This window comes from Fundulus heteroclitus, unplaced genomic scaffold (genome assembly GCF_011125445.2).
Source record: "Fundulus heteroclitus isolate FHET01 unplaced genomic scaffold, MU-UCD_Fhet_4.1 scaffold_91, whole genome shotgun sequence".
Taxonomy (NCBI): Eukaryota; Metazoa; Chordata; class Actinopteri; order Cyprinodontiformes; family Fundulidae; genus Fundulus; species Fundulus heteroclitus.
In genome coordinates, this window is record NW_023397373.1 from 653,433 (window position 1) to 669,667 (window position 16,235).

At 42.4% G+C, this 16,235-nt stretch overlaps 1 protein-coding gene across 4 annotated transcripts in view; it reads right to left on the minus strand.

Annotated features, from left to right (window-relative positions):
• LOC118562406 (NACHT, LRR and PYD domains-containing protein 12-like) overlaps positions 1-6,571 on the minus strand; it is a 629,435-nt gene extending 622,864 nt beyond the window's left edge. For 2 of the 4 annotated variants that reach the window (XM_036134785.1, XM_036134786.1), the window contains exons 1-2: positions 6,153-6,568; positions 4,217-6,020 (exon numbers count right to left, since the gene is read on the minus strand). In XM_036134785.1, coding sequence (XP_035990678.1) covers positions 4,217-6,020; positions 6,153-6,165 — 1,817 coding nt within the window. In that variant the 5' untranslated portion in view covers positions 6,166-6,568. Of the gene's footprint in view, positions 1-4,216; positions 6,021-6,152 lie in introns of all 4 variants that reach the window. The other 2 variants (XM_036134783.1, XM_036134784.1) reach the window with 2 other exon arrangements.
• Between the last annotated feature and the right edge of the window lie 9,664 nt (positions 6,572-16,235).

Consider the following 16,235-nt stretch of genomic DNA (forward strand, 5'->3'; position numbering starts at 1 on the left):
ATATCTCCGACAACTTTCTTTAGTCCATTTGATAAATTGATCGGACTCACCCCAATCATATCTTGTCCTGTTTTAAATTTTAATATAACCTTGAATTCTTCCATCATTTTTTTCTTCCTCACCTCAACACTTTCTTCCTCATCTTCCAAAGATCTTTTACCTATATTTAGTCCTTTTTTACTCTTGTCTCTCCCTCCTCCCCCTTTTCTATTTTCTACTAACGCCCAACCTGTATCCATATTTTCATCTTCTGAACATCCCCCACTACAACTAGCCATCTTAATCTACTCACAGTCCAGATTATGCCAAAACCGCCTTAGAACTTGACTTTTTACTCGCCAGAAATCGCTTAAACTCTTCCACTCTTAGAAATCCGCGTTCTCCAATCTCGCACACCTGCCGCTGTCCAAACTCCCGGGGTTCCGAGTCGGCCAATCAGCGGGAGCTCAACTCCTTTTTCAAGGTTTCTTCCAAAAGTTAAAATGATTAAACACCGATAAACCTCAGATGGGAGACCTCCGCGTTGCAAAGACCCGCCCTACTCTCTTTCTGATTGGCTAATGTCCTAGTTCTGCCAGATATCATTGGTTGAGCGGAGTTCTGTTTAAAATCTTGAATAAAAAGTCTACACAGAACATTTTGCGCTCATTTTCCAAATGACGGAAATCTGTCGCAGCAACGGAGAACTTTAACCCCTGATGATATTACTTATTTAGATCACAGGGGGGAGGAATGTATCCCCCCCAGGGATAAAACATGAACGACCAGAGGGGGGGACGTCACAACCAGAGGGGGGGAAAATCCCCCCCATCCCCCCCAGCAAATCGCACCCTGCCAAGAACCCATCGCAGTGATGGCAGACATGGAAGCAATGTTTTATCAAGTCTTTGTGGATGAAAAGGACAGAGATTTCCTGAGGTTTCTGTGGTGGCCAGAAGGGAACATTAACAAACCTCTTGAGGTTTACAGGATGAAAGTTCACCTCTTTGGCGCTGTATCATCGCCAAGCATTGCTAATTTTGCTCTGCGTCAAACTGCTGCTGAAACCAGAAACATTATTCTGATGAAATTATTGAACCCATTAAAAGTAACTTTTATGTAGATGACTGCCTCCGATCAGTGGCAACCGTGAACCAGGCAATGAAGCTTGTCACGGATCTCACCAAAATATGCAGTGAGGGAGGTTTCACGTTAACAAAATGGGTCAGCAACAGCAATGAAGTGCTGGCAAGCATCCCTGAACGTCACAGAGCTGCAGCATTTAAGGAACTAGATCTGGATAAAGAAAAGCTGAAAGAACCAATAACAGTTGAGTCTGCACTTGGACTCCACTGGGATACTCTCAGCGATACCTTCAGCTTTAAAGTGACCATCGGGAGTCGACCTGCTACCAGAAGAGGTCTACTGTCCACAGTGAGTTCAGTATACCACCCATTAGGATTTCTTTCTCCTTTCATCTTGAAAGCCAAACAGTTACTCCAGGAACTCTGCAAATCCAAGTATGGATGGGATCATGTCATTCCCCAGGAATCTGCAAAGCCTTGGCAAAGATGGGTCAAGGAGTTAAATCTGCTACATGACTTTCAAGTTCCAAGATGCATGAAGCCTGAAAACTTTGATCCTGTGGAAACTGCTGAACTACATCACTTTTGTGATGCAAGTGAGTCAGGCTATGGTACAGTAAGCTACCTCAGATTATTAAATCATCAAGGTCAAATCCATATCTGCTTCATGTTTGGAAAAGCTAGAGTGGCACCTCTAAAGCAGATGACCATAGCCAGACTGGAACTCACAGCAGCAACATTGGCTGTTAAGGTGGATCGAATGCTAAAGAAGGAGCTGCATTTACCACTTTCTGATTCAACTTTCTGGACAGATAATACCTCTGTGTTGAAATATATTTCCAATCAAACTAAAAGATTTCACACTTTTGTATCCAACAGGATTGCCGTAATCCATGACCTGTCCCACACCAGCCAGTGGAGATACGTAAATTCAAAAGTCAACCCAGCCGACGATGCATCAAGAGGCTTTATGTGGAATCGTTCTTAAGATCAAGATGGCTGACCGGTCCTCAATATCTCAGCAGAGAAAAAAGAACATGGCCGAAGCACACAGAAGGTCTGAAAGAAATGCCAGCGAACGATCCTGAGGTGAGAAAGGAGATGACAGGTAACAGTGTGATAATGGAGGATCAACATCCAATATGCAGGATAATCAAGTATCATTCATCATGGAACCGACTTCAGAAGTGATGAAAAAGCTGAAAAATCAAAACCTGTCAGTGGAGGACATGCAGAACGCAGAGAAAGCTCTCATTTGTTTTGAACAGAAACGCTACTTTCACTGTGAATTTACTTGCTTGGAACAAGGCCAACCTCTCAGTTCAAGAAGTACCATCCTCAAACTGGATCCGATGCTCGATGGTGGCATCTTGACAGTTGGTGGCAGGATAAACAAAAGCGCAATGCCAACCCACCAGAAAACCCCATCATTCTACCTAAAGCTTCACATTTATCTAACCTCATCTTCCAACAAATTCATCACCAAGTTGGACATTCAGGAAGGAGCCACATGCTCTCCAAGCTGAGGCAGAAATTCTGGCTCCCTCATGCAAACTCCTTAGCCAGAAAAATCATCAAGAGCTGTGTATTCTGTAGACGCATGCAGGCCAAAGCTGGTGAACAGAAAATGTCAGACCTTCCTGAGGACCGTTTATTCCCAGACCTACCTCCTTTTAGTCACGTTGCCATTGACTACTTTGGTCCTATTGAAGTAAAAAGGTCAAACGGTGGGGCGTCATATTCACCTGTCTGGTGAGTCCAGCTGTCCACCTGGAGATGGCAAATTTCTTAACAACAGATTCGTGCATAAATGCTATACGCAGATTCATCTGCAGAAGAGGATCAGTGACGAGCATCAGAACAGACTGTGGGACAAACTTTGTGGGAGCGCAAAAGGAATTACAAGAAGCATTAAGAGAGCCAAATCATCAGAAGATCCAAAAGAGTCTTTTAGTGGAGGGAATCAAATGGATTTTTAACCCTCCCTTTGGGGCTCACCACGGTGGAGTCTGGGAAAGACTAATACGTCTAATCAAAAAGACCCTCACATCAGTTCTAAAGGAACAAACACTGGATGATGAAACCCTGTCAACAGCACTATGTGAAGTGGAAGTCATCCTAAATGAAAGGCCAATAACTTCAGTGTCAAATGACCCTAATGACTTAGAACCACTAACACCAAACCATTTACTCCAGCTGAAAGGAAAAGCAACCATACCACCAGGAGTCTTTGAGAAAACAGATCAATATTCAAGAAGAAGATGGAGACCAGCACAGTATCTTGCAGATCTTTTCTGGAGACGTTGGATAAGGGAGTGTCTCCCACTCATGCAAGAACGAAGCAAGTGGAACAGCAAGAAGAGGAACTTCTGCCCTGGAGATCTGGTTGTTATTGTGGATAACTCGGCACCAAGGAGCGCATGGACAATGGGCCGTGTTATGAAGATTTTTCTGGATGCCAAAGGTTTTGTTAGAAGCGTTTTGGTTCAAACCAAAGCCAATGTCATCCAGCGACCAATAGATAAGCTCTGTCTTTGAATCTGTCTTTGGGGGGGGGGGGGGGGCTTACTCCAAGGGTTGAAGATGTCAGTGACAGTCGTAGACACTGGCAGACAAACATAGTTGTGGACTGTTTCAGAGAACAATGAACCTTAGAGGTTAGGAACTGAACAGCAGACAAACCAAGGCTGTTCAACCATGCCGCTCATCTGGGCTGTTTTTCACACAATGTTTCTGATCTTCTCTGATTTATTTAGTTTTTACAAAGAAGTCATTTACGGCCCAGATTACCATCACCAGCGGACCAGAAGTGGCCCACAGACCATCAGTTCAATAGCCCTGACCTAAAGAGGGATTTTCTAAAGAGGTGAATTATGGGTAACAGCCCAATGAGTGAAGAGCTGTTTAAAGTTTAAAATGTGTCTCTGGATGATTGAATCTTTCTAAAAGATCAAAATCTCTAAATACCAAAAGCTGCAGCAGAGCTGACCTGAATGAGCTGAAGATTTAGAAATCTGATGGTTGAAATAGTCCAAAGTATGAAGGAAGTAGTTAAAGGTCCAAAAACGTCCAGAACCGACTGAATAATGAAGAATAAACCGGACGGCAATAATGCTGAATTAGCATCAGTCAATGAAGACATCTGGACTCACCGAGCCTTTCTGCAGTTCCTCACAGCTGGAACCAGTCTCAGTCGTCCTCTCTCTGATGTGTTGTACTTCTCCAGGTCCAACTCATCCAGAACCTCCTCTGACATCTGCAGCATGTAGGCCAGAGCTGAGCACTGGAACAAAGAGAGCTCCTCTGATCTGTTCTCTGATTTCAGGAACTGTTGGATCTCCTGATAAACTGAGAGGTCCTTCATCTCCATCAGACAGTGGAAGATGTTGATGCTTCTGTCAGGAGAGATTCCACCATCAGTGATATCACCAGTGTTCATCTCCTTCAGGTTGTTGATGACTCTCTGGATGGTTCCTGGACTGTTCTGTGTCTGACCCAGCAGGCCTCCTAAGAGTCTCTGGTTGGACTCCACAGAGAGGCCATGAAGGAAGCGAGCAAACAGGTCCAGGTGGCCATTTTCACTTCTGAGGGATTTATCCATGATGCTCCACAGGAAGTCATCCAGAGATGATGTTTCACTGTATTCATCTCCCAGGAACTTCTTCACCACCTGTGTGTTCCTGCTGGTGAAGCAGTGGAACATGTAGACTGCAGCCAGAAACTCCTGAATGCTCAGATGAACAAAGCAGTAGACTGCTTTCTGGAAGATCACGCTCTCTCTCTTGAAGATCTCTGTACAAACTCCTGAGTACACCGAGGCCTCTGTGACATCCAGACCACACTGCTGCAGGTCTTCTTGGTAGAACATGATGTTTCCTTTCTCCAGATGTTCCAACGCCAGCCTCCCCAGCTTCAGAAGAACTTCCCTGTCAGCCTCCATCAGCTCCTGTGGACTCCGCTCATGTCCTTCATGGTACTTGTTGTTCTTCCTCCTGGTCTGGACCAGCAGGAAGTGAGAGTACATGTCAGTCATGGTCTTGGGCAGCTCTCCTCTCTGCTCTGTGGTCAACATGTTCTCCAGAACCGTAGCAGTGATCCAGCAGAAGACTGGGATTCCACACATGATGTGGAGGCTCCTGGAGGTCTTGATGTGGGAGATGATTCTGCTGGACAGCTCTTCATCACTGAACCTCCTCCTGAAGTACTCCTCCTTCTGGGCGTCGCTGAAGCCTCGTACCTCTGTTACCCTGGCAACACATGAAGGAGGGATCTGATTGGCCGCTGCAGGTCTGGAGGTGATCCAGACCAGAGCCGAGGGAAGCAGGTTCCCCTTGATGAGGTTTGTCAGCAGAACCTCAACTGATGACTTCTGTGTGACGTCAGAAACCAGCCGACTGTGGCTGAAGTCCAGAGAAAGTCTGCTTTCATCCAGGCCGTCAAAGATGAAGAGAAGTTTGTGGCGAGCCAGCTGCTCTGCTGGGAGCTTCTGGAGGCTTGGATGGAAAACATGGAGCAGCGTGAGAAGACTGTGCTGCTCACCTCTGATCAGGTTCAGCTCCCTGAACGACAGCAGAACCACCACACGGACATCTTGGTTCTCCAAGCCCTCGGCCCAGTCCAGAGTGAACTTCTGCACTGAGAAGGTTTTTCCAACACCAGCCACGCCGTTGGTCAGAACCACTCTGATGGCTCCATGTTGTTCAGGTGAGGCTTTAAAGATGTCGTGGCACCTGATTGGAGAGTCATGGAGGTTCTGGATCCTGGAAGCTCTCTCCAGCTGCTTCACCTCATGTTGGCTATTAACCTCTTTACTCTGTCCCTCTGTGATGTAGAGATCAGTGTAGATCCTGTTGAGGAGGGTTCTACTTCCTGGTTCATCACTTCCTTCAGTCACACGTTCACATCTCCTCCTCAGACTGATCTTATGTTCCTCTAGAACCTCCTGCAGACCAACATCTGCTGGAACAGAGAAGAAGAGACAACTGAAGGAAAAAGCTGATTTAGTGATGAAGTTGGAGCAGAAACATCTGGAACATCAGGAGGTGTCATCATTAGAAGGTCTCTTAGTTCACATGATGTGATGCTAACCAATGGGATCCATCCTTAGAAGCAGAACCTTGTTAGATGGTCAGACAGCAGAGTTCTGCCTCTGCTTTGTGGCCAGTATCTGTTCACTGTCAGGATCTGATTCACAAAGCAGATCAGATGAAGAAATGCTGACAGAAACATGCAGCAGCTTTCAGCAACATGAACTCTTTAGCATCAGGTCACCATTGTCCTAATTTCTCTGCTTCTATCTGACCTTCTCCCACAAACACAGCAGCTACAGAAGAGGCAGAGAGACAGAAAATGCTTCCTGGCAGCATTTTCAGCCTTAATGAAGGAAATCTGGAGGAAATGCTCTAATCTGCCAGAGAAACAGCTCCTTGGATCAGCTAGTGTTCACATTTCAGATGCTTTTCTCCCTCACAGACTGGATTGGATGTTTTTAGAGAATAATTACAGATTAGAAATGACATGGGACTGATTTGGCCCTTTAGAAGTAAACAGCAGATAGAAATATTCCATGTTTCTACAAATATATCTGCTGTAATCTGGGATCTATTGTCAGAGGAAATAAAGCTTTCTGTCTCTCAGACTTTCCTTCCCTCTTTCTGTAAAGCAGCAGTGCAGCAGGTTGTTTTCTCCACCTTTTTGTTTCCATCAAAATGAGCTGCAGCTTTAAGGAGATCTTCAGTTTTAATGCATTTAGCACAAAGGGCTGAAAACAGAAGCACTTCAAAGCAAACCCAATAGGTTGTTGGGTTGAACACAGACGTTACATTTACAGCAGCTGGAAATCCAGAGATTCAGGGCAAATAATCGATCCCAGAAAGACTTTAAACACTTAGATTCCCAAATGCCAACTAAAGACGAGGAATTAGTCCAACAGAGACGATAGAAGGAAGTTCTGATTGGAGATGTTCAGTCTCACCTGGAGCACAGCTGCTCTGATTGGCTGCCAGCAGTCCAGGTCCTGGTCTGAAGAAGTAAAACAAAAGTAATCACACCCCTTCTCCTTCCTTTAGATCTTAACATAAATGCTCTTCCTAATTCATGCTTTACTTACCAGTTTATAAAACTCTAAGGTCCATTTTTAAACAAATGAATGAATATGCTTCTAAACATATATTTACACATTTCCATGCCAACAATTGTCCCTACAGCCAATGTGACTAAGACCATTGTACATGTGTGTATAACCAGGCCCAATGTTTCTGCAGTGAATACTACTGCTTTATTGACTAACAGCTGATGATTATGGAGCTTTAAGTTAAGTTAAAGTTCTAAACTAATTTACTTTCACTTTATAAACTGAAGACTGAGTCAATATTATGTTTTATATCTCTGTGGAATCACAAGGATCAGTTAGAAACTGGGTTCTTACTCTGAGTCTGAGGGTCCAGGTTCTTCACTGAAGTCTGGAGTTCTACCTTTGGACCAGTCACTCCTCATAGATGGACAGCTGGATCCTGGAGGTTCTGCTCTCTGTCTGTGGTTCTGACCTCTGAAACACCAACATGTTGTTATTCAGATCACATCAATCAGTGAGAAACTCTGATAAAAACCAGAGAAGAAGCTCTGAACACAAACTGCTGCAGAGAAGCAGAAGCCTTAAAGGTTCTTACTCTGAGGGTCCAGGTTCTTTGAAGTTTGGAGGTCTATCATTGGACCGGTCACTCCTCATAGACGGACTGATGGGTCCTGGAGGTTCTGCTCTGTTCTCCATCTCCTGGACTTCAGTCAGCCTGAGAGAGGAACCAGAACCAGTCAGTTCCCAGTGGTTCAGGTCCAGTCAGTGTTCTGTAGAGCAGAAAGCTGGTTCCCATCATGTGTGTAGAGGACCAGAGGAACCTGAGTTCAGCAGGTACCATCTGGGTCTGGATTGTCCTCTCCTTCACTACTTCATGCACCTCCTGATGTCTGCTGGCTGATCTCCTCAGAACCATCTGGAGAAGTTCTGCTTTCTTCAGAGAATGAAGCTAAAACTGAGGCTGAAACCTTTTCAGGTCTGAACTGGAATCCTGTTCCAGGTCTGTAGAAACATCCAGAGTGAATGAAGGAGGGAACATTTCCTCTGAAGTTCTGATGTGTTGGTTCTGAACACAGCGGCCCACAAAGATGAACAAAGATGCTGCAGCTTCACTGCTAAAAGGAACTAAAAGCAAGTAAAACTGGATTGAAATGAGTGTTTTTGTCCTTGATCTGAGCAGCTAAATAGGATTATCTGCCAACTGAATACGATTTAGCTCTTAATATAAGATCAACTCATCTCCATCATCTTATTCCAAGGTCAGTATATCTAATTATCTTATTTTCGGGATCAAAATACTCATTCCATTGGCAGATAATCTGATTTAGCTGCTCAAATCAAGGACAAATACACTCATTTCCAGAAAGTTTTACATCCTTTTAGTTCTCTTCTGCAGCTTGTAACTCTTCTCTTGGACCATCCTGCAGGTCCTTCTCCAGAAGAACAGCAGAGATGGATTTATCTGATTGAAGATTTTACCATGATGAGCTCAATCAGAACCAAGATGTTCCTCTGAAAAAGATTTGATTTAGGAGGAACATCTTGGTGTTTCAGCTCCTTTATGACCAAAGTTATATTCAGGTGACCTGAAGCTTTTCTCTATTTATTTCTTTGGCTGTAGAATCCAAACTGTGCAGGGAGTGTCCTTCTGCCGTTTTCTCCAAGACTTCTTCAACTTTCACTATCTGACAGTTATTCAGTATTAATTGTGTTTCTGACTGAGCAATAACTGTTTAAAGGGCAAAGCAACAAACTTCAGGCAAGTCCTGTCTGCTGAATAAACGGCAATGAGAGGGTTAAAAGTGACTCTGTTACAAACTAGTCTGCATGAACTGCTGAACAACATTTCTGGCTCCTTTTCATTCCATAGAAACTTTGATATTTGTCAATTAGGGCAGCCATTTAAAAGTATTAAACTATATGAAGCCTAGGCGGAAATTCAACTGAAGAAACTGAATTACTTACATTCATCCAATCAGAGGCTCATCCGCCTCCGACGTAAGCCAATCAGCTTTGAACCAGACCTCCACGAAGCCCAATCAGCATCCAGAGTTCATCTTAAAGGTCTTCAAATCACGTCTCAGCTGCTACCCAGCCAAAGCTCAAGCAATGGTTGGCCAATGTCTGATTAGGACTCAGATGACCTGATTCAACCCACCTCCATCCCTTTTCCACCATGGTAGCCAAGCTCCATCTGGCTTTCCCATGGTGCTCCTTCAACCTCGTCCCTATCAGAGTGTAATTCCTCCTGGACTCTGACTGCATTCCCTGTCACATCTCAATGGGTTCGGCAGAAGACCGCCATGTTGAGCCTGGTTCTGCCAGAGGTTTCTTCCCAAAGGGGAGTTTTTCCTCTCCACTGTCGCTTCATGCTTGCTCATCATGGACAGGTTCATGCAAACCTGTGTTTATCCAAGCTGGACATCTATCTTTGTGGGTCCTTGAGTGAAGCACTAGTATCAGCTCTCCCAGTCTACTGGATCTCACCAATACAGCTCAAGCAGATGGTCTCACCAACCAGCGTCTATGGACTGAACCAACTTGGTCTATCTCCACTCCACCACCAGTTTCAGGCCTGGGGGGGAAACATCCCTGTTCCCTCAACAAGCCCTGAGTTCTGGGTCAGCTGAGGCACCAAAGCCCCAGAAAGTGAAATTAGTCGGTAAATGTGAATGAAAAGCTAGCAGGGATCTGAAAGCTCCAGGCCTTTCAGTGGCAATAGAAAAGAGGCTATACATACAAACATACACATGAATATATACACAGCTAAACAAACATGGCTCTCATTTATTATAGACAACAGACTGAAACACATGAGCCATAAATTAGTCAGGGCCTCCTTAATTAAACACAGTTTTAGCTAAATATAGAAATGCTGGACATTTCTACACTGAGTCTCATCCACAGTTTCACTCCACAGATGGAAACAAAAAGTTTCCAGAGTTCTTCTAACACTAAGAATCTTTAGATTTCCATATGAGATCAGAGCCTCCATCTCTATGTAAAAACCTCTTTTTATCAGTTCCTCCACATTTTCTGCTGACAACCCTTTGCTTCAGATTTTATTTAGCAGAGCAGGTCCAACTGTGACAGAAACAGAAATGATTACAGGCCTGTATTGAACACAGGGACTGGAAAGTGTCCACAGAGGACGCTGATCTGGAAGACTTCCCATCATCTGTGTTGTCCTATAGTCACTTCTGCACTGATGCAGTCCTACCCACAGAGACAGTCAGAGTTTTTCCTAAACAGAAAGCATGTGTGGACGATGCAGGCTGAAGGCAGGAAGCGCGGTTCCTGTATCCACAGAGCATGACCTGCAGTGTGGATGCAGATCAGGAGACAGACTGGCCTACAGCAGGGCTACAAGTCAACTGAAGAAATGCACCTTAAGAGTCAAAGAAGGGACAAATGTTCTTTTTTCTTTTGCTAGAAGACATAAAGCATATTAGTATAATAGCTCAGCGCTCAGGAAGCATGACTAAAAAGTCTGTTCCTGTTCTCAGGAACTCTGATAAACAGTTTTCTGGTTGGCTGCTGGAACCAGAGTCAGGACAGAAATCAGCACAACAACCTTTGTTTCTGCAGAGATCTGAGTGTCCTTGTTCCTCCACAGCCAGAAAGCATCATTCTAAACACATTTAGAGCTGCTGACACCAAACACTGAACACAGCTGCTGACCACTGTTGTATAGTAATGAAGTAAAAATACTTCACTGCTGTACTTAAGTAGATTTTGGAGTACTTTATACTTTCCTCAAGTACAATTTTTTTGATAGATTTATCTTTTACTTCACTATATTTCCGAACTTAATTGCATACTTTGACTCCCATACATTTTCAATGTTTGGTTTAGTTACTCATTACAAAAAAAGCGAGGTTGAGAGAAACCAAGTGTTTTGACCCCACCTACTGATAACATTTCAGGTGTATCTATTAGCAGGTTTATCACTTCCTGTAGGTTAACTAAGCCTGGTTTATCACTTAACTATGTTCTTAGTATACACCCCTTTTGCCTGCACTTGGTTGTGTATAATTTTAAAGTGCATAGCCCTGACCTTACTAGAAGAAGGAAAACTGAAGGTTTACAAAAAAGTTGCATTTTCTGTTTAAACTTGGTCTACATTTATCCTGCACTTGGTTGTTTATATTATTTTAAGTGAATTTGACCTTCAATGTTTACCAAAATCTAAAAATGTGATTCAAACTGCATCTACCTTGTTTTACTTTTTACTTATACTTTTCATTACATTACATAAGTACATCTATTTTTACAGTAATTTTCATACTTAAGTACAAGACATTTCAGATACTTTAAGACTTTTACTCAAGTAACATTTCAGTCAGTGACTTGGACTTTTACCAAAGTCATATTTTGGAGAGGTACCTATACTTTTACTTGACTCTGAGATTTCAGCACTTTATACAACACAGCGACTGACACAGGTAAAAAGTATTCTCTGGAACAAAGACCTGGGTGTCAACAGAGGAGCAAACTGAACTCTGACTTCCCAAAGAAAATTCAGTGAGCAGAAGAAAAGTTAGAATAAAATGATTTTACCTTTAATTCTGACACCGACGTGTTTCTTCTGTCTGTTCTTCAGAGACAAAATGGAGCCTGAGCTTCTGACCTTTGATCTCTACCTGCTGCAGGTGAACATGAGAAGCAGGAAGGGCTCAGCCTGCCCTCCTGGACTCATTTACAGGAAATCAGGTGTCTGCAGTCTGTTATCAGACATGATGTGTTTAAAGACATCCAGTAATATTCATGACATTTAGAAGTTAAGTTTAGCTTCAGGGAGACATGAAGCCTTTTAAGGAGACAAGGGGATAATATCCCAGTTAGTTTAATTAATATCCGTTTTATTTGACTCAAAGGCATAGCTGCACTAAGATCGCCGTCTGTACCTGGTTTTATAACTAGTGAGGTGAATCATTTCATTTTGTCCTTTAATTAAAGTCTGCTCCATTCTTCTACTATGAGTCTTGATATTTCTAGTTAAAGTATTTGTTCATTTTAACAGAGAAAAACTGCTGAATATATATATTCAACAATGTCTAAAGCTCTGATGCCTTCACAGAGTAGATGCAATTTTGGAAAGACTAAGTCACAAAAACTTGGACGTGTAGACCTGTATCTCTCTAATATTAGAAAAATCACATTCTAATATAAACAATATATTTTAATCTTACATGTGAAACGTTATCCCTCGAGCCCTGATGTCAATAGTCCGTCGATTTAAACAAAAATATGCCGCACAGTGCTGAGATATCATTAGTGTGTTCATCTTGAATCAGCAGGTTAAGGTAGCAGGTCGACCGCCCCAAGATGGCGGCCGTAATTCCTGCGCCACGACAGTCAATGCGGGGTCTACTCTTGTATTATGTCTATGCTAGCTAGCTACCTGAAGGAGCACCTGCTAGCTAACCATTATTAATAAAACTTTTATTCATTAATAAAACTTTTGAAGTTATCCCCCCCTCTGTTTTTTTTTTTGCAAATCGCACACTGTCTATATATATATATATATATATTAGGGCTGGGCAACGATTAAAATATTTAATCGCGATTAATCGCATAATTTGCCTGATTAATCGCAATTAATATTAATTGTATTTACAAACTCCAAGAATGAATTCAAAAGTAGTGTAAAGAGCACTTTTATTTTAATGTTCTGCTGCCATATGAACAAAAGTGTTGTAACATTTGTAGCACTTATCAGTAACACATATTTAGTGTAAAGCTCAACTTAAACATGTAAAACAAAAAATAGCAATAATAATAAATTAAAGCTTATTGCCACTGACAGGGAATTCTCTTTATGGGGAAAAAAATCTACCAAAAACAGGCAATTTCTGAGGTAACAGCAGGGAGCAGCATTACCATTTTATGTTCAATACCAAAGTTTAACTTGGCAGTGGTTACAACTAACTTGTTTCTGTCATATTCCATGCTGGAAGAACTTTAAACTGAAATGCTTGCTAACTCAATATGCTTGCGTTGCTTGCGTTTATTTGACGTTAACACGCGGTTTTTTGTTGTTGCTTTCTCGCGTGCATATAGTGAATGGCAGGGGAAAAACAGGCAAAAATACATGGATACTTTGAAACTGAGAAGCGACTTCACCAACGGCGTCTAAGCAGACCCCCCCCCCCCCCCCCGCTCCGCTTCGCACAAAACTTGTTCCGTTCGCCAACTCACTGCCTCGCCTAAGCAAATTCCTGCGGGAAACACCGCCTTCCGCATGTCGGCTTAGTTTTTTTCCGGCCAGCACCTTTCTTACTCTGAATCCGAGGTTTGGCTGACAGCGAGGTTATTGGCACATTATCGCTACCTACTGTTCTGATTCAAACCCCTACACCGCAGCAACAGACCTTCACAAAATAAAAGCATGTGAGCAACATGCGTTAATGCGCGTTAAAGAAAATATCGCCGTTAATACTCTAATGAGTTGACGCGAAATTAACGCGTTAACTTGCCCAGCCCTAATATATATATATATATATATATATATATATATATATATATATATATATATATATATATATATATATGTATGGCCTGCTTTTTCGGCTACACCTCCAGAACCTCCTCCTTCCGCCGGGCCCTCCCTGCCACCACCATCTCACTCCTATCTGCCTCCTCAGTCGACCCTGAGGAGTTCTGGGAACAAGGGAGACGCAGACATGATCTGAAAGGAAGCAAGCAGAAAAACAATGTTACTGGTAGAAATATCATCTGAAATATAAAACAATCATTCTATGGATTTCTGTCACTTTTTAACATCATTTAAGGATTCAAAGAAGTTAAAATGAGCATTTATTCACTATTTACTGCTGCTATGAAGCAGCATTAAGTCACAGTAGCGCTTTTTTGTTCTACTCACACTGCAAATAAAAACGCTTTGTTTTAGGAGGGAATTAAATAAAATTAATTATTTTAGGTCATTAAACATTTTGTAATATATTAAAAACGAAAATAACACTTGTTGGTATTGTAGCAACAAAATTATACCTCTATTTGTTTTTAAAACTGCACTGATTTAGGTGGGAATTAAATAAAATTAATTATTTTAGGATATTAATTTTTTTTGTAATGTATTCAAAACGAAAATAACACTTGTTGACATTGTAGCAACAAGATTATACCTCTATTTGTTTTTAAAACTGAGCTGTTTTAGGTGGGGAATAAATAATATTAATTATTTTAGGCTATTAAATTATTTTTTTAAATAAATGTATTAGAAACAAAAATAACCCTTGTTGCCACAATACCAAGTGTAATTTGTATTAATTTCTTGGTGGGAGGTAGACAAAAATCAAATGAGCCCACATTTATAATAATTCATAAAATTATGATGATAATTGTAATAGAAATAGCATTTAACTGACAGTATTCAGCGCGGATTATTACAGAAGCAGCTCAGCGTGATCAGGTTTGATCAAGATAAAAACTTAGTCACTTTCATGTAAAACAAGCTGTAATATTATTACTGGATGAAAATAGCTTGATGGTGGCTAACTGGCTAGCTAGTCACACAACGGCTAAAAGTGTGACGTCACACAAAGAGTTTGTATCAGTCTGCTGTCTTTGCTGCATACTCACTATTTGTAATAAACTAAGAGAGAATATTTCTATAGATTCTAAAGTCAGCGCTCGCCAAAGTAGTCCAGACAGTTATCAACGACCTGATGACGGCTGAATGTATTCCTCCGCGGGCTGATGAAGGGATCCGGCTGCTGGAAGCTGATTGGTCAAAACAAAGTCAGCCCACCAGCTCGGGACGTGATTGGCTGAGCGGCGCTTGAGGCGCGCAGCGATTGAGGCCAGAAGCGGGAGTGTTGGTGAGGCTGAAAGAGAGCAGCAGCTGCTGCAGGTGATGAAGTCTGGAAAGAAGTCCAGCAGCTGGAGGCACAGCGGAGAAACTGGAGGGAAGCAGGAGCTCAAAGAGCGGCAGGACGCAGCAGAGGAGACACCAATGATGGGGGATGTTTTCCAGCCCAGAGTTCTGCTGCACCCATCAGGTTTGGAGATTTCCTTCTTCATGCTAACTGTGTGGATGGAGCTAAAGTTTAGGAGCCGTTTTCTATCTATCTATCTATCTATCTATCTATCTATCTATCTATCTATCTATCTATCTATCTATCTATCTATCTATCTATCTATCTATCTATCTATCTATCTTACACATTTTAACAGCTTTTTAGGTGCATTGTACCACATAAAATCGCTGAGTCAGCACAACGGTGATCATATATAAGGAGCACCGGATTATAAGGCGCACCATAAATTGTTGAGAAGATTTAAGGATTTTAAGTGCGCCTTCTAGTCCGGAAAATACGGTACACGTGCTTAGTGTATACACAACAACCAATAAACAATGAGAACAGGTAATAACACATCAAATAATGTGTCCAGTTTTATTTTTTATAGAGATTAAAGCCTGCTAAATAAAATCAAAGAGTGTTTAGGGTCTGCCAGGACTGGCACCAAGTTGTGAAAGTCAGTCCTATTTAACTAAAATCTGATCCATGGTGCTACATGAGTTAGTCACTCAAAGCTTCAACCATGATACATTCATGCCTGTAGTAAATTCTCTGCAATATTCTTAAAGCTTAATATACAGAAGTGTGCATGAAGCTGTGCAGTAAAACCTTGCTGATAGTTAAAGATGCAGAAAGCTCCATTCCCAGTAGTGATAGTGGAATGTGGACAGACTCAGTCTTGCCAGCAGGGGGCGATAGAGCTTCCAGCTTTAGTCAAGAAGCTGTTTGTCAGTGAATTAGTTGTGATTTGATGTTTGTGGAGCGTCTAGCTGACAGGAGAGGCTCAAACAGAGCATTGCCTGGGTGGGAGGGATCTGTGGCAATGCGTCTGGCCCTTCTCTGGATTAGTGCAGCAGAAAGTGACTCCACTTCTTACACACGGCATCCCACAACTCCCTGTGCTGTCCTCAGCAGCCGAGCTGAGTCCTTCTGCGTCACTCTGCAGCTCCCATACTGCACATGGAAGCGCAATGAAGAATGCAATAATAAATGATGGAGCTGAATGAGAACATAACGGGCTTTGAATCAGTGCAACGGCTCAGCTTCACTCAG